The sequence below is a fragment of the Theropithecus gelada genome, chromosome 2 (genome assembly GCF_003255815.1).
Source record: "Theropithecus gelada isolate Dixy chromosome 2, Tgel_1.0, whole genome shotgun sequence".
Taxonomy (NCBI): Eukaryota; Metazoa; Chordata; class Mammalia; order Primates; family Cercopithecidae; genus Theropithecus; species Theropithecus gelada.
In genome coordinates, this window is record NC_037669.1 from 131,655,564 (window position 1) to 131,673,213 (window position 17,650).

A 17,650-nucleotide genomic window follows, 5' to 3' on the forward strand; every position below is an offset into this window, starting at 1 on the left:
ATAAAAATGCCTACTTGAAAAATTTGCTAAGCCAACATATTAACACTGAAAAATTTTACTCTTAGGAAATTCTAGAAAATTTGGTTCTTTTAAATCTTAAAAATAAATGTTTACTTTTACTAAATTTAGATTACTTTTGCTGTTAATCACTATTACTGGCCAAAGAGTCTACATGTTTTATTCCAAGTAATGATTTAGGTCTTGGATGTTGATACTACGATGCTGTTTCCAATTTCTCAGCCTCCCAAATCAGTTTTTAAGATAGATGTTATTCAGTAAAAGAGAAGGTAATACAAATCACATTTTTACTTACCATCAAATGCTTTATATTGCCAGTTAGGAGTATAAGATTTTCATAAGCGACTTAAAAAAAAAAAATCCATAGAAACCATTGCCATTTTCCCTCAGTTTTAATTGGGCACTCACTATTAGTTCTACTGTAGTCCAGTCCCTGTTTCTTATTCCTAACAGGTGAGTTTCTAAGGTTCTTATCTGTAAATTTAATTGAGTCAAACTGAATCTGTTAACTTGGAACATTTACCTTGGTATTATCTGGGAAGAAATGTTTTTAAAACAACTGTAAAGATCACAATAAAAAGGTTCAGATTATCATGTGGACAAATTGGCTTTAGCATCCCATATACTTCAGAAGCACAAATGTAATATAAACTTGACAATTTATAAATTATTTACTCCCTTGGGACAATATTACATTAGCTTCCTTTATTACTGAATTATGTACAGAGATGCTGTACAGGGAAAAAAAATATCCTCAGAAGGGTTAAAATGCAGTGTATTTTGATGAATCTTTGCATAAATGTAAAACTCTGATTATCCCAGGACGACGGTAAAAGATGATTAAGCAAAAGATACACGTTAAGTATAATTTCCTGCAAATTGGTATCATCATCAAATTTAGCATTATATAGGGACATAGCTTATTATCCATAATTAACCAAACCAAGTCCCAGAATATGAAAGTCAATAAAACAGTTCAATTTGATTTTAAAAACACACAAAATCCTTTAATGCCACACTCTATACATTCAAATCTTGTTTAGAAATACATCTGCAATTAATTTCCTCAACATTAATTTTTAAACAAGTTTAGGTTGAAGTATTGCAAATATACTGTGCCTGGTAATAAAAGATACTAAAAAAGGTTATCCTAGAATGATACTGATTTACCTTGTATACTACGAATGTCTAAAAGTAATTAATTTTTAAAAACAATTGAAGAATAAAGACTAAAATGGAAACAGAGGCTAATATTTTATAAGTTTGTTACTAGGAACATCCAGTCACCCTAACAAAACTTTTAGCATCAAATCAAAATTCCCTACTTATTTCAGTCATTTCTGCATCACAAAATAGTTTTGCTTTTATTATTATGCTTCGGTGATTCCTGATGGAACACAGGAAAAGAAGATACCCTAGAATCAAACAGGAACTTGACAAAGCCATGGTTTTACCCCCCTTTTTTTTTTTTCAAAACATTCTGAATTTTGAGGACAGGGAAAAAAAGATAGGGGATTTTTCTTACCAAGCCCTGCTGGTAGAATATACTTTTACTTAAAGAAAACAGGGTTTCTAATAAAAATCAGCTTGGCACAGGTACTTAATTTTTACATCTCTTTAAAAGGACTTGCTCTGTAACAGCTGTGATACTTAAGAATGTAATATCAAAGTTCCTTTCTTTCACTAGTCGTGGTTCCACCAAGTCAGTCATTTTCAACGAAACAAAAACCAATGAGTAAAGGTTCAGTTAACCATCCGAAGTGTTACAAAGATTACATTAACTAGGTGCTCAGGTAAATCGAACACCAATTGTACCGATTTTTCAGTTTTTGGTTATATATCAGAAAAGAGTAAGAACAAGAACAAAGGAAAAGGATAGATTATTAAAAAATAACACATTTCATTTAAAATGTTACCTTAAAGGGAAATACAAACAATGGATAAAATAGTTGCTATATCCCTGTCACACTGAAGCAGCACAGTAATATTGGTGTTTAATACATATTTCACTACGCCAATATTTACGTGCTGCTAGAGTGGAACAAGTATGTCAGTTCATCCAAACATAAAATGAACATCTGATGATGAAAACATAGTTTTGAATGAATTTCCTTAAATTTCTAGAGCAGCAAATAATGATTCGCATCTTGACTGTAGTATGTAAACCATGATGTGCTGCTACAGTACTTTAAGGCCTCAAAAATACAGGATTCATCCAACCTAACTTTATAGAAAAAAAAGTAACAAGAATAAGATAATCTTGGAAGTCTTTAATAAACTTACCTGTAAAATTAAAAATCTATTATGGTCCAAGTCAATTCCATGGCTTCGAAGAAGATTTCCAACATCCTTAAATGTCTTTTTCTTTCCACTTATGTGATAGACAGAAGTATTATCTCTGTAGGCCGTTCTGGATACATAGAAATTACTGTTCGGAATGACTTCATAATCATCCCCTTCCTGTTTTGAGGAAAAACAAAACCAGAAAACAATTGTTGGTATTAAGTCATAGGCCTACTTCAAAATTCACTCATTTCATACTGAAACTAATTCTATGGATTAAAAACTTCAATTGAACACGCACACAAACTGCCAGTAGTTCTCAATAATAACTCGGCTTAGCAAAGAATGGATAGTTTTCCATGCTGCTTGGTCTCTTTCTCAAAGATCACAAAAACCAAGAAGCCAAACCAACCAGCCAACGAAAAAACCCACCTCCAAACAAGCCTAAAAACATTAATGATTCAGAAGAGGTAGACAAGATTCCTACCATATTCAAAACTCACACAAATTATTAACATGTTGACAGATTTAAAAAGCTGCAGCTTTTAAAAATGATGATTCAAAGAAAAAGGAAGGAAGGTAGTAACGGGGTGACACAGTTTAGTTTTTTTGTGTGGGAGGGTAAAGAGTGTGCCATTAATTTAAAGTAAAAAGCATCACAAAATAACAACTAAATTCCCTAGGTTTTCTTTTAAACAAACAAGATGTAAAAAAAAAAAATCAATTGCAAATCTACTTTAACACTCACTTTCCCTTACCCTTAAAAGTTCTGTCATACTGAAGCAATGGCTTCTAAAATTTAGATAAATCAAATGTAATTAATAGGCAATGGAATAAAATCTGATTTACCGGCAATCTATTTTCCAACCCAACTTGTACAATAGAAAGCACAAAAGAAACCAAATTAAAATAGATGATTCTGTGTAATTAAAGCACTTTGTACTTTTTTTAAAAAAAGGAAACAAAATTCAAAAGCCAAATCACCTCCCAATTTCATTATGTAATTAGTTTTCTATATTTTTAGGTTCCATCGAGTCATTTTTGAACAATTAATTTCCTACATTAATTATTAAACAGAAGCAAAAGTATCAACAGGTAAATAATCTAGACATTTTACCTGTAATTGTCTCTATTTCTAGAAAACAAACATTAGCTTGCCCTTCCCCCATTTCAAAAGGACTTAATCACAGCAGTAGTCAAACTGAAGCAAAGCTCCTTCATATCATAGATACTCAGGGGCCACTAACATTAAAGTTAAAATGCATTGAAATAATAAAGATGGTAAAACCAGCCAATTGCCATATTTTCAAGTTTAGCTAATTTATTCTAAAGCAACCAAAATATAACTTTAAAAATGAACCCAATATTTATAGTAAAATAATGCCTATTTAGTACTCGGGATCCTAAAACTGCTCAATGTTTTTATTCCAAAAAGGATTACTATGAACTATTTGTAATTCATTTCTTTAGCTAAAAATTTAATATTTTAAAAGGCACCACCACCACTCCCCCAAAATAAAACATGGTCAGAGGTAATGAAACCAATACTTTCTGCTATAATTACATACAAATTTCTTAAAGTCAAAAATAATAAAATATGAAATGCATTTAAGTCCATTTGCCTTGCTTGAACTTGTCAATAACTAAACAGTAAAAATCCCTTACCTTATCAATTATCTTTTGAAAATGAACTTCTACGGTACAACTCTGAATGTCCTTGTGTTCATCAGAATTATGTATTAATACTGAGAGTTTTTTAGATCTTATTTTTTGTGCTCGATAGCCAAACACAAAAAGCATAGAATCAATAACATTGGATTTGCCACTGCCATTTGGCCCGATAATACAGGAAAAGCGCTGCATTAAAAAAACAAAAACAAAACAAGTAAAAGTTCATAAGGTCAAGCTAATACTACTGATTTTAACTTAAACCGTTCGGTTTTTTTACTTTACTTGCAGTTAAAAACTGCAAGTATTTAAAAGTTTTTATTGCTAATCACGAACATACAACTTGAGTTTTCTTACATCAAGTTCTCCTCTCTTAAAAGTTTCAACATTTAATAAGAATGCTCTAATTCTAACGCAGACGTTTTAGAAAACTCATTTTATAGTTAAATTATCTAAGGGTTCCAACGAAAGCTTTAAGAAAAAAAATTATCTAAGGGAAAATACTATTTCACACAAAAACACCGACTCCATTCAATGGAAAACTTTACAGCTAGAGGTACCAAAGATAACCAGATAAACAAAAGATAATTTAAGTGTTAAAATCATATGAAACGTGTGTGCGTGTGCGAGAGAGAGAGAGAGAGAGAGAGAGAGAAAGAGAGAAAGAGAGAAAGAGAGAAAGAGAGAAAGAGAAAGAATGGCTATCAGGATAAACAGGGAGTGAGTGAATTTTAGTTTAGTTACAAAACTGAAACATCTTGTAAAGACGTTATTACCTTACAATAGTTATTTAAAAGTTATAAAATAGTTATTTCCATACAAATACCTTATGGAAAGGTCCCAGAATTTTCTCCCCAGCGTAGGATTTGAAGTTCTGGTTTACAATATGAGTTATCATAAGCCGAGGAGCTCCAGCTTCATTGGTCATTGCTGGAGGCGGGGGAGGAGGAATGCTATTCAAAATCTCTTCTAAACTTCTATTATCAAGCTCCTCACTTGCAGTCTCTAAGTCAGTGAAAGGAAAGGAAAAGGAAGGCAAACGGGGGAAAAGCCTACATTAGTGCAATTAGTTCGGAGAACTAATGACTGCCCATCTTTAAAAGTAGGGGATGGAGGGATGTTATTTATGAAACTTAGGAGTCTGTATTTTCCACTTAAATATGTTATTATCTTAAACTCATGGGGGCGACTAAACCTTCAGCTTGATTTTATTAAAAAAGAAATTCTTGAAAGAAATGCCACCAGTCACAAAATTCTATATACCTATACCTAATCTTAAGAGTCAAAACCCTACATCATAGAGCTAATCTGGGAAAACCATAACAAGCTATTTCCTGCTGTCTATCCTAAACAGGAGGTTAAATCCTAAGGCTCTAGATCCAATTATCCGTACCGCTGAGCACCTCGAACCTTCATTTTGGAAACTCATGAACTTCAGCGACACCGCCACGAGAGTTTAATAATGTCACCCAACTCCTGGACTCACAAAAGCTACAGTGGTTTCAAATAAATTACCGTCTTTTCTTTAAAGGCAATCTAAGACCACGGAGGTGAGGTTAGGGTCAAGAAACTTTTCATCATGCTCACAGTCATATTGATTGTCTCTGGGAAAAAAATCCACTTGCTCTTGACTGACCGTCTCGATTTTAGCGGAAATACAATAAAGACGTCTGTACCATTCCACAGGTCACAAACAAAAATTCACAACTGAACCCGTTTGCTCGCCCCCATCCCTTCCAGCGCCGTTACACCAAAATTGCACGGGAGTCTTATCTCAAAGTTGCCAAATGGCTCTCCTAAGCCTCTACGGGACCGACACCGGATCTTCAGACTTCAACCCCGCAGCCTCTAGCCCGCGCTCAACAACCCCAGCCAGCCTCGGGCTGGGCGCGCGTTCCTGAGGAGTCGCGGCGGGTCACTCACCTGCGGCGGTGGCTGGGCTCTCCGCGCGGCCGGACAGCGGCTCAGGCTCCGCGTCGCTGCTGGCGCCGTCAGGGGACGGCGGCGGCCCTTCCTCTCTGCGCCGGGCAGTGGAGGGCTGGGTGCCTCTACGGGGCATGGTTGCTGGGGCCGAGGGAGAGCCGGGAGCAAGTGAGCCCGCGGGCTGCTACACCGCGCCCGCCCCACCCGGGGAAACCTCGGTCCACCGGCTTCCATGAGCCCCGCTTAACACTCCGCTTAGAGGCAGTGGGAGTTCGGGAAGGGAGCCATCGAAAGACACTAGTGGCAAGAAGGCAGGACTGGTTTCTTAACAAGACCTATGTAAGTGAGAAAAACTAGAGGTGCCTGAGGATCAATCAAGGTCTGAGCAACTGCTTATTTATTTTTTTAAAAGCCCTCCACCCGTCCGCCCATAGTATAAGCGTGTAATACTCGCTAACGCATTTCTAACGGAGGAACTCCCATACGCCGGCATTTCCGGACATTCCCACGCTCTCGGCGCCAGGGATGCAAGCGCACCGACAGGGAGAAACGAGTTCGTGTCAGGGTCAGGATCCCGCGGCTAGCAACTCTCTCTAGAACGGTGAGGACTTAACTGGCGACTCGCCGCCCGCTTTCGTCTGCCCGCCTTTTAGCTCCCGGTGCCGTTGACGGCCCGAAGCATAACGAGGTCTCCCTCCTCTCCGCGATCCGACCGCTAAGGGCGAAGGCTGGAACCAACCACTAACAACTTCAAGTCGGACGCTGGCAGCGCTTGCTAATTTTGGGGTGGCAAGAGTTTGTCTCTCCAGCTCCCCGGGCGGAGTCCCGTTGGACAGTAAACCATGAAAGGTCACCAGCGAAGGCTGAGACCCGGTGACTAGTCCCTTGGCAGAAGAGAGAGGGGTAGGGGGAGACGCCCTTTCCCAGATAGAGACTAGGATTTTTTAAAGAAGAGATCTGCGAGGCTCGGGGCCTCCCCAAGACGTCTGAGTAGCTTGGAAAAGTGGCGCCCGGGAGTTGCGCGCGGGAGCCCGGGCCGCCGGGGAGCGGCCGAGGGGGGAGGGGTGACAGCAAGAGAAATCTCCCAGCGGCAGCCTCAGCCCGGACTTCGTCGCTCCGGCTCAAGGCCTCTATTTTCCAGGCGCTCGCGGACAAGGCAGGAAGTAAGAGCGTGACAACCTGACCAGGAAGAGAAGTACTTTACCTGCGAGACAGTCCGCTCAGACCAAAGCTGGAAACGGTTGTGTAGTATCCACCTCTCTGCTCCTACCGGTGTTTCGACTCCGGGTCCTTCACTCGAAAATGGCGCCTAAAATACAAACTCGAACGGAAATTCGTTACAAATGCGCGCAATGATTTCTGGGATCCACTAATTTGAAAAAAAGTGCGGCGATTACCACCGCCATCTTATGGTCGCTCCTGCGCATGCGCGAGCTCCTGGCGTGACCTACACGGTAGAAGTTTCTACTAAGTGAAAAGGAAGAGCGAGGGATTGTTTTCTCTGTGGTCTACAACAGCAGCACTATTATTAAAAATATTTGGAAAAACAACCTGGCAAGTTTTGAAAAATAGTTTTTTGAAAAGGGTAGGGTTCCGCTCACAGCGGAAGGCGGGGCTCAGTGGTCCAGAAACGCCTCTTCAGAAGAGGGCGGGCTCACCGAGAGGCGGGGTGTCTGGCCCACTCGGATGACGTGCCGCGTAAAAGTATCGCGGGAAGAGGAAGGGAGCGTAACTCTAAGAAGTCACTATGGTGACGGGGAGGTCGGGAGGCTTCTTGGTAACTGGTACCAGGTATTTCAGAGCAATCGCCACCGCTTTCCTGGAACTTGAGGTAAATCTCTTCACCTCTGGACCTGGTGGGAAAAGGGTTTGGAAGTTGTAGGCGTCACTGGATCCCATCTTTCTTGTTTTGAAGGTGTGTGCTTCGTGGAGCATCATTTTCTGTCTCCTTGGCGGCAGCGAGGCTCTGGGTGTAGCTTTTGGGATGAGAAGGAGGAAGCCCTGAATTTGAAGGGAGTAGAGAGACAACTAGAAGAAGACCTGGATTAGTGATAGCTTAGTCCACATGTGAATAGCTCAATAACGATTTTCGAGTTACTGGTTTTTAGATCATTGTTGTTACTAGTGAAAGGTTTCGGTCTTTTAAAATAGTTTGACTAAAAGGCTCTTTAATGGAAAAAACGACTCGCCAGTGTTCTGGTTATTTTTATGAGGAAATTATCGATCAGCAAATATTCCCTAAGTAGCTTTTGTATACATTGCACTGGATAAGACATAATTAGGATTAGTAAGCAAGTTTGGCAATTCCTGTTCCCCAAGAACAGGAATTTTAGTTTTAGTGGGTTTTTAACCTGAGGTCTGTGGATCTGGTGGTAGGTGATTGGGCTTCACAGTTCATAACTCGCCTAACATTGTATACATAATTCTATGTGCATTTTTTTGGGAAGTTAGTTTTCCTACAGCTTTAATCAGAATCTCATACTTGCTCCTAATTCCCTGCATTGTTAAAGAGCCACCATCTCATTTGACTATCTCCAGTATTCAGGCAACAACTCTTAAGTACTTGACATTGAGAACTACTAGCCTCTTTTTTTTTTTTCTTCAACTTTTGCTTACTTAGGGTCTGGCATGTTAAAGCACCAAAAAATCTGCCTTCTGAATGAATTTACATGATCACTCTAAATATATTATGTTTCTTCTCTCGAAGAGCATTAAGTCAGGTTCAGTGATTCTCAAAAATGCGTGGAGAGCCACGGCCCTCCCAACCAATTGTAAGAATTTGGTGAGGTTGGGAGGCTAGTGTGTTTTAAATAAGCATAGACTCAATATCGTGATATATCTTTATATTTGAAGTTAAAAACTATTGTTTTCATAAACTATAGAAATAAAGCTTAATGAAAAAAAGTTTTTTGACTGGTAAGCATACCAAGAAGATATAAGGATTATCTTTGAGAGCTTCTGGAATTTTTGCATTTCCAAAGGTTGTAAAACACTACAAAACCTGAGTTGGAGAGGTATCAACTATGCGGATCACCTGAGGTTGGGAGTTCGAGACCAGCCTGACCAACATGGAGAAACCCCGTCTCTACTAAAAATAAAAAATTAGCCGGACACGATGGAGCATGCCTGTAATCCCAGCTACTAGGGAGGCTGAGGCAGGAGAATCGCTTGAATCCGGGAAGTGGAGGTTGCGGTGAGCCGAGATAGTGCTTTTGCACTCCAGCCTGGGCAACAAAAGCGAAACAGCGTCTCAAAAAAAAAAAAAAAAAAAAAAGTATAGACCAAATTGAGTGGTGTATTTGGGGGAAGAGAGCACATTGTAGTGGAAAGATGTAATATAGAAAACAGAATCGTAAGTTCCGTCATTTTTTAGGTTTATGCTTGACAGTTTCCTCCTTTTGTCAATCTTGAGAGTATTTATTTATGAAACCAGCATATAATACCTGTCTCATCATACTGTTTATGATTGTTCATCTAGCACATATTCCATAAGGATTTGATTTTGCTGTGTTTATGACACTGAACTTATTAAAGTATGCTAAGGACGAATACTGGGATATCAAGTTAGAGGAAGGGTAGCTTCTGAAGGATCTTGAAAACCAAGTCAAGGATGTTAGATACGATATGGAGGAAACGGCTTTTAGAACAATTCTGAGCCAAGGAATGACTTGGTAAATATAGGAAGAATAATTAACAGTAGTTATGTGGGATGTGTTAATGGGGAAAGAAAATGAGATCAGTCTAGGCTTTCGTTAAGATTGTTACTATATAACAATAAGTGAGAAGCGCCTACACAGTAGGATGGAAAAAAATCTGGAGTCATTTTGGGGGAAAAATCTATAGCTTTTGTAAATTGTCATGGTTCAGAGTATAAACCCTTGAAGTCAGTCATGTACTATTCTTTGTGTATCCTTGAATTAGTGATAAGGTATAGGAAGAACGATAAGTCACAGAAACATAGTTTTGATAAATAAACTGACCGATGGCCTTAAATTTAATTGAACCTAACTATTGCCCACTCAGAAATTTTGAAAAGGGGCATAAACCAGGTTGTATAATGAGAAAACATAACAAACAGCTACAGAGTAGACTTAAATCTGGAGATTTATATATACCACAAAAATAAGACATTCAGAATAAGTATAATTTTTGAGACGATATTAGAGTCACAAGAAATAAAGACTTTTGGTTGATTGTTGCCAATATTTTGGACATGTCTCATGAAATTAACAGAGTTTAATTACAAAGAGAAGCTAGCCTACCTGGAAAAGACTGGGTTACAATCATTTTGGAAAGTATTGCTATAACCAGGTCTTATCTTCCTAGTCTAAAATAATCTGCCAGTTATCTCTATTTGCAATTTCAGGCAGTCTTAGAAGGAAAACCTCACTTTTTACATTAGAAAAAAATTATACCCCACAGGAAGAAATACGTTCAAAGAGAAAAATTGGAATTACAGTCTTAATTTTCAATTCTTTAAGTGCAAGGTTTTTTCATCATTTTAATAATACGTGTTTTGTTTGCCTTCTCATGTCATAACATTTCAGAAAGGCTGAAATTAGATTTCTCAGTAAATATTTTAAAAGATTAAGTTTGTAATTGTAAATATTTAGATAAATTAGATATTAACTAATATGATTTTATGTAAGTATTGTATAAATATTTAGATTATATTGTTCAAGATTAATAGATATAGACACAGTGCAGATAGAAGTGAATATTCCTCCTGATAATATAAGCCCCTTGGTATATTAATGTTACAGAAACACACATAACTTATCACCAAAAACCCAGGAAGCTAGAAGGCAGAACAGCTCTTTTTTGGAAATGTTATATTGAAAGATAAGTATGTTTTTATTCTGTAGGTTGGAATTCTGGAAAGATATATTCAACAAGCAGTAGAGGTACAGAGTATGGCTTAAGAGAGAAAATAAAATGGGTAGTGTTATAAGAATAACTGGAACACTAAAATAGGTTAGGTTTTTAAGATTGTAAGTGGAAAGAAGTTAGCACCAGACCAAGGATATTAAGAAAATGTTCATTTTTAGAATGTAAGAAGAAATAATTACAGTAATATCTAGGATAGGACCCTCTTGATTACAAGTGACAGAAAACCCAATCCAAATTGTCTTGAGAAAAAACAAATATTGTCTCCTATAACTAAAAAGTCAGGTGACTATAACTGGATTGAGGGTTCAGACAAAGACACAAGGGTTTGGTTTCTTTCCTTGCTTTGAACTCCACTGTGTTGGCAGTATTTTCAGGTTCCGTATGATAGTCTCTAGCACCTTTAGGTTCTCCCCTTGCTGTGGTAAGATAGCTACAGCAATTCCAGCCTCATATCTTCTAAAATTAAAATCCAAGGGGGAATGAGAGTTTCTCTTCCCCAGCATTGATTTGAATAAAAGTCCTGGGCCACCTGTGAAACAGTCTGTGCAAAGGGAATGGAATGCTCTAATTGGCTTAAGTCTGGGCCTCATGCCACATGGGCTAACAGTGAGGAAGTGGTTGTTGCAAAGAGAAATTCTTTTTAGGTAGGAAAAGAATGAATATACATATGCAGGGTGAAAAAACAACTTTCATGGGAAATACTAACATTTATTAAGTACTTACTATGTATAGGGTACTCTACTGGACACTTTACATACTTTATCTCATTTAGTCATTATAACTAATTTGTCAGGTAGGTATTGTTAGCCTCATTTTATGTAAGAAAGAAAGCAAAGTATAGTATCTTCATGAAGATAAGCCAGGTGAGAGTTTTAATAAGAAGGGATTCACGTGTGGAGAATGGTGATCTTATAAAAATATCATTTATTAGGGTTTTGTAGAAAAGCAGAAATGCATAAAAATTGGGTCATAATCCCTTTCACTCAGATAATCCTATATTAAATATATAAATGGATAGATTAAAAAGTACTGTGAGCATTGTTAAAAACTTCAAACAGAACAGAAGTATATAAAATTAGAATTTAAAGCTTTCCTTCTCATCCCAGAACCCCTACTCTTTTAGAGGTCTCCATTATTAAGTGTCTTGCATATCTTCCCAGAAAAATGTTTTGGTATCCACCAGCTTAAATATATCTCATTTTTTCTTTTCACAAAAGGAATTGAATTATATAATACAGCTGTATATCTTGCTTTTGTCATTTAACATAGACATCTTTCTATATCAATATGTACAAGTTCATCTCATTTTTAAAATAGTTTTCTTTTTTTTCTTTTTTGAGATGGAGTCTCACTCTGTCACCCAGGCTGGAGTGTAGTGACAATCTCGGCTCACTGCCACCTCCACCTCCCGAGTTCAAGTGCTTCTCTTGCCTCAGCCTCCTGAGTAGCTGGGATTACAGGCACCTGCCACCACATCCAGCTAATTTTCATTTTTGTTTGTTTGTTTGTTTTTGTTTTTGTAGAGATGGGGTTTCACTATGTTGGCTAGGCTGGTCTCAAACTCCTGACCTCAAGTGATCCACACACCACAGCCTCCCAATATGCTGGGATTACAGGTGTGAGCCACCATGTCCGCCAAAAATAGTGTTAAAACACAACCTTCAACTGTATCAGCTATGTGATTTTTTAAAAATGTTAGTGGAATTAAAAGTGTGAATTAAAGGTGACTACATACTTTTAAATTTGTGAATCATATAGTTTAGTGGTTAGAATTTATTAGACCACCCCACAGAAGAATTATAAGTGTAGCCAATAAGAATAATACTGAAGTATGGCTATTAATCATAGCTAGAATTTCAAGGAAATGTAAATACCACAGCATTTAGCAAATGCATACAGGAATTGAGATGGGGTGGGAGTTGAAGGTCTTTACTAATTAAACCACGGTTGTCCAACCCATGGCCCGTGGGCCACATGTGACCCAGGACGGCCTTGAATGCAGCCCAACACAAATTTGTAAACTTCCTTAAAACATTATGAGATTTTTTGTGATTTTTTTTTCTTTAGCTCATCAGCTATCATTAATGTTAGTGTATTTTATGTGTGGCCCAAGACAATTCTTCCTCCAATGTGGTCTAGGGAAGCCGAAAGATTGGACACCCCTAATAAAGTAAACTACTGTACTGTTTCCTGTGGTTAAGCCTTTGAGTCTGTGCCTGAAAATGGTGAGCCTGCTTCTCTATCTTTTCTACCATGCAAGAGATCTCAGCTCAAGTCTGCAAGTTCTGTGATGGCACCAATCTGAATAAAAGGCTTGCCTTTCCCCTTTCTCCTTTCTCTATTGGAGAAGAGACACAGGAGTCTGGTCAGAGCTATCAATTTAGGGGACTGTTGATAAAATCTGTACTTCTTTTAATAGGACCTTGGTTAGTAATAAGCCAGCCTGCTGTCTCTATTAACTAGTATGCAAGTGACCCAAAGAAAACTTGGTATAAATATGCTTGTGATCTAGCTCTTAAATTTCTTATCTATCCTTCACATTCTTGTTCACTACTAGAGATATTTCTGCCACTTCTTATTTACAGGTACATTCTTGTTAACAAGTCATGGTCTCCCTGTTTATCACCTAAAATTTTTCTTATTGTTAGTGCTTTTACCTCTTAGTTTTATTTCCTAAATCTAATTCTTTTATTTTCTTTTTAAAAAACCATCTGTTTTACAGTTCAGTGACATTAAGTATATCCACAGTTGTGCCACTGTCACATGCATTCATTCATCTATCCATCCACAGAACTCTTTTCATCTTGCAGAACTGAAACTGTACTCATTGAACAATAACTCACTATTCTCCCTTCCCCTAGCCCCTGGCAGCCATCATTCTACTTTTTGTTTCTATGAATTTGACTACTTTAGGTACCTTATATAAGTGGAATCATATAGTATTTGTCCTTTTTTACTAGCTTTTTTCAATTAGCATAATGCTTACTTAGGTCTAACTCTTAATTATATTTTCCTGATTTTAACTCTTCCATATTATAAACACATATATCCACACAGGGATGTAAAATCTATAAACATTTAAATTTCTAATTTTTGATAATACTTACAGAGTTCTGTAATGAACAGATTTGAATATACAGTCTCAGACTATGATGGTTTGACATGATTTATATTGACTTTATGACGGTGTGAAAGGGAAGCACTTTTCAGTAGAAACTGTCTTTAAATTTTGAATTTTGATCTTTTTTTGGGCTAGCGATACATGATATGATGCTCTCTTGGGATGCCTGGCAGTGGGCAGCCCGCCACAACTCCCAGTCAACCACATGATCATGGCGTAAACAACTGGTAAGTTATAGTATGCAACTATAGGCTAATGTGAGTGTTCTAAGCATATTTAAGGTAGACTAGACTAAGCTATGATGTTTGGTATGTTACGTGTGTTAAATGTATTTTTGACTTAATGATATTTTCAACTTATGATGGGTTTCTTGGATGTAACCCCTTTGTAAATTGTTGAGGAGCATCTGTATATCTTGGTGTACATTCATATGTGTAGAGTGAATTCCTATGACTAGCAATTATTCCCAGTGTACATTGCTTATATGATACTTCCTTTGCATCAGTAGCTTCTAGTTTAAAATATGGCATAGATCGTAGATTTGGCAGAGCCTTAGTTTTATTAATATTTACCTGTGTTTCAGCTATAAGGAAGTGTAGAGAGGAAATAATTTGTTTTGTATAATGGGAAGAAGGACTCATAAGACATGGAATTCCCCAAACATAGGAAATGCAGCACCAGTTGACCTACCCTTCAATAATGTATGGAAGTATCTGTTTCTATGTACTGGCCAACTGGGTTTTGGATATTTTGCATTTGGCCACTCGGAGAACAGAACAATGTATCTGGCTGTTTTAATTTTCATTTCTATAATTATAATTGAGGCTGGGCATTGCTTCTTGTTTCTGATTGCCCATAACCATCTTTATGTTTCTACGAACTATGGATCTGTACATTTAAAAAAATAAAAGGTACCCTATTATCAGTGCCCTTGATCAAATGATTTCTAAGGGGACTGTGCTCTCTTAGTTTTCCTCTGTTTCCATGATATTGCTAATCTATCCCTGTCCACTGGGTCCTTTGCTTCCAAACTTGTTGTTTGCTTCCAAACATGCTAAGGTGTACCCTAATTTAAAAGGCCTTCATAGCTATAGCTGTATTTCTTTCCTTTAACCCCTATATTTATATACTTTTTAACACACACACGTATATATATATACAGCATATTAATACACACACATACTACTACATCTATCTATCTACACTTACAGATCTTTAACCTCTGCACTTATAAGCTGTGCCTACTGGCTTCATATTTTCTCCATTTGTTCATTGGACAAACGTTTACTGAACACTTACTGTAAAGAAGGCATGGTTCTAGTTGCAGGGGATTTTTGGGTGCACAAAACAGACAAAAATTTCTGCCCTTATGGAGATTACATCTTAGAAAGGGGCAACGGTAAGTAAAATACATAGTATGACAGACAGACGTAATAGGGTATACAGAGAAGGCTTTACTGAGAAGTGACTTTTGGGCAAAGATATAAAGAAGGAAAGGGGAGTAAGCCATACAGCTCTCAGGGGATAGGGATTCCAGGCAGGATATGGTAAATACAAAGGCCCTGAGGCAGGAGCATGCTTGAAAGAAAAGCATAGATGTCATTGTGGCTGGAGCAGTTTTAGTGAAAGCGGAGAGAAGCAGAAGATATTGTCAGAGAAATAATGGGTATATTACTCAGGGCTCTCTAGAGAAACAGAACCAACATGGGGTATATACAGCATACCTCAGAGATACTGCAGGTTGGGTACCCAACCACCACAATAAAGCTAATATTGCAATAAAGTAAGTCCCATGAAGTTTTTGGTTTCCCACTGCATATAAAAGTCATATTTACACCACATGGTAGTCTCTTAAGTGTGCAGTAGTAATATATCTAAGAAAAGAATGTACATAGCTTAATGAAAAACTACTGTATTGCTAAAAAATGCTGATACTCATCTGAGACTTCAGTGAGTCATTAATGTTATTGTTGGCTGAGGATGTTGCCTGGATGTCAATGGCTGCTGACTGATTAGGATGGTGGTTGCTGATGGTTGGGGTGGCTGTGGCAGTTTCTTAAAATAAAACAACAATAAAGTTTTCTGCCACCAGCTGCATTAGCACCTAACAAGAGAATTAGGATGTCATTTGAAGCTTTGAAGCCAGGCATTAACTTGTCCTTTCTAATTGTGAAAGTCCTAGATGACATCATCTTGACTGTTTCATCTACACTGAAAACCTGTTGTTTAGTGGAACCACCTGATTTCATTAATTATCTTAACTAGATCTAGATAACTTGCTGTAGCATCTAAGTTAGCACTTGCTGCTTCACTTTTTGCCTTCATGTTATGGAGAAGGCTTGTCTCCTTAAATCTCATGAACCAAACCCTGCTAGCTTCAGACTTTTCTTCTTCAGCTTCCTCACTGAGATTTCTCAGCGTTCATAGAATAAAAGAGAATTAGGGCCTTGCTCTGGATTAGGCTTTGGCGTAAGGGAATGTTGTGGCTGCTTTGATCTTCTATTCAGACCACTAAAACTTTCTCTATATGAGCAATAAGGCAGTTTTACTTTCTTATCATTCGTGTTTTCATTGAAGTAGCACTTTCAATTTTTTTCAAGAACTTTCTCTTTGCATTCACAACTTGGCTGTTTGGCACAAGAGACCTAGCTTTTGGCCTCTCTGGGCTTCCAACATGCCTTCCTCACTAAGCTTCATCATTTCTAGCTTTGGATTTAAAGTGATAGACCCTTCTCTTGAATACTTAGAGGCCATTGTGAGGTTATTAATTCACCTAATTTCAATATTGTTGTGTCTCAGAGAATAGGGATGTCTGAGGAGAGGGATGGGGAAACGGCCGGAGGGTGGAGCAGTCAGAACACACACAACATTTATCCGTTAAGTTTGCCGTTTTACATGGTCATGCTTTGCGGTGCCCCAAAGCAATTAAAATAGTAACATCAAAAATCACAGATCACGGATCACTGTGGCTGATATAATAATAATGAAAATGTCTGAAATATTGCAAGAATTACCAAAATGTGATACAGAGACACAAAGTGAGCACATGCTGTTGGAAAAGTGGTTGATGGACTTGCCCAAGGCAGGGTTACCACAAACCTTCAATTTGTTTAAAAAAAAAAAAAAAAAAAAAAATGCAGTATCTGTGAAGTGTAATAAAACGCAATAAAATGAGATATACCTGTGTCTGTGTATATATGATATATGATATATTATATATAAGATAATATATAAGATATATATTGTATATACATATATTCCCCATATAAAATCATAAATATATAGATCTATCTGTCTGTATATAGAGGGAGAATTTAGGAGTTGTCTCATGTGATTGTGGGAGCTGACAAGGATAAAATCTGTAGGGCAATGCTGTCCAGTAGGTTGGAAATTCAGATATGAGTTGATGTTGCAGTTTTGAGTCCAAAGGCTGGAAACTCAGAATTTCTGTGTTGTAGTCTGGAGGCAGAATTCCTTTTTTGTGGGGGAAACCTTGGTCTTTGTTCTTAAGGCCTTCAGCTGATTGAATGAAGCCTACCTACATTATGCAGGGTAATATGCCTTATTTAAAGTTAACTGGTTGAAAATGTTATACTCACCTGTAAAAAAATACCTTTACAGTAGTGTTCGCCCAAACGACTGTGCACCATAATCTAGCCAAGTCGTCACATAAAATTAACCATCACAATGGAAATCCAGATTAATAAGGGCCTTGGACAACATTGTCAGAACTTTGTTTTCACTCTG

At 37.6% G+C, this 17,650-nt stretch overlaps 2 protein-coding genes across 4 annotated transcripts in view; one reads left to right on the forward strand and one right to left on the reverse strand.

The window, feature by feature from the left end:
* The window catches only part of SMC4 (structural maintenance of chromosomes 4), a 37,411-nt gene extending 29,869 nt beyond the window's left edge, over nucleotides 1–7,542 (reverse strand). Inside the window, exons 1-5 of one of the 2 annotated variants that reach the window (XM_025374800.1) lie at nucleotides 7,097–7,542; nucleotides 5,893–6,033; nucleotides 4,796–4,974; nucleotides 3,967–4,158; nucleotides 2,302–2,478 (exon numbers count right to left, since the gene is read on the reverse strand). In XM_025374800.1, coding sequence (XP_025230585.1) covers nucleotides 2,302–2,478; nucleotides 3,967–4,158; nucleotides 4,796–4,974; nucleotides 5,893–6,028 — 684 coding nt within the window. In that variant the 5' untranslated portion in view covers nucleotides 6,029–6,033; nucleotides 7,097–7,542. The remainder of the gene's footprint in view (nucleotides 1–2,301; nucleotides 2,479–3,966; nucleotides 4,159–4,795; nucleotides 4,975–5,892; nucleotides 6,034–7,096) is intronic. The other variant, XM_025374801.1, reaches the window with a different exon arrangement.
* IFT80 (intraflagellar transport 80) overlaps nucleotides 7,314–17,650 on the forward strand; it is a 141,376-nt gene continuing 131,039 nt past the window's right edge. The window contains exon 1 of one of the 2 annotated variants that reach the window (XM_025374804.1): nucleotides 7,314–7,723. The gene's annotated coding sequence lies outside the window, so the exon portion shown is untranslated. The remainder of the gene's footprint in view (nucleotides 7,724–17,650) is intronic. The other variant, XM_025374805.1, reaches the window with a different exon arrangement.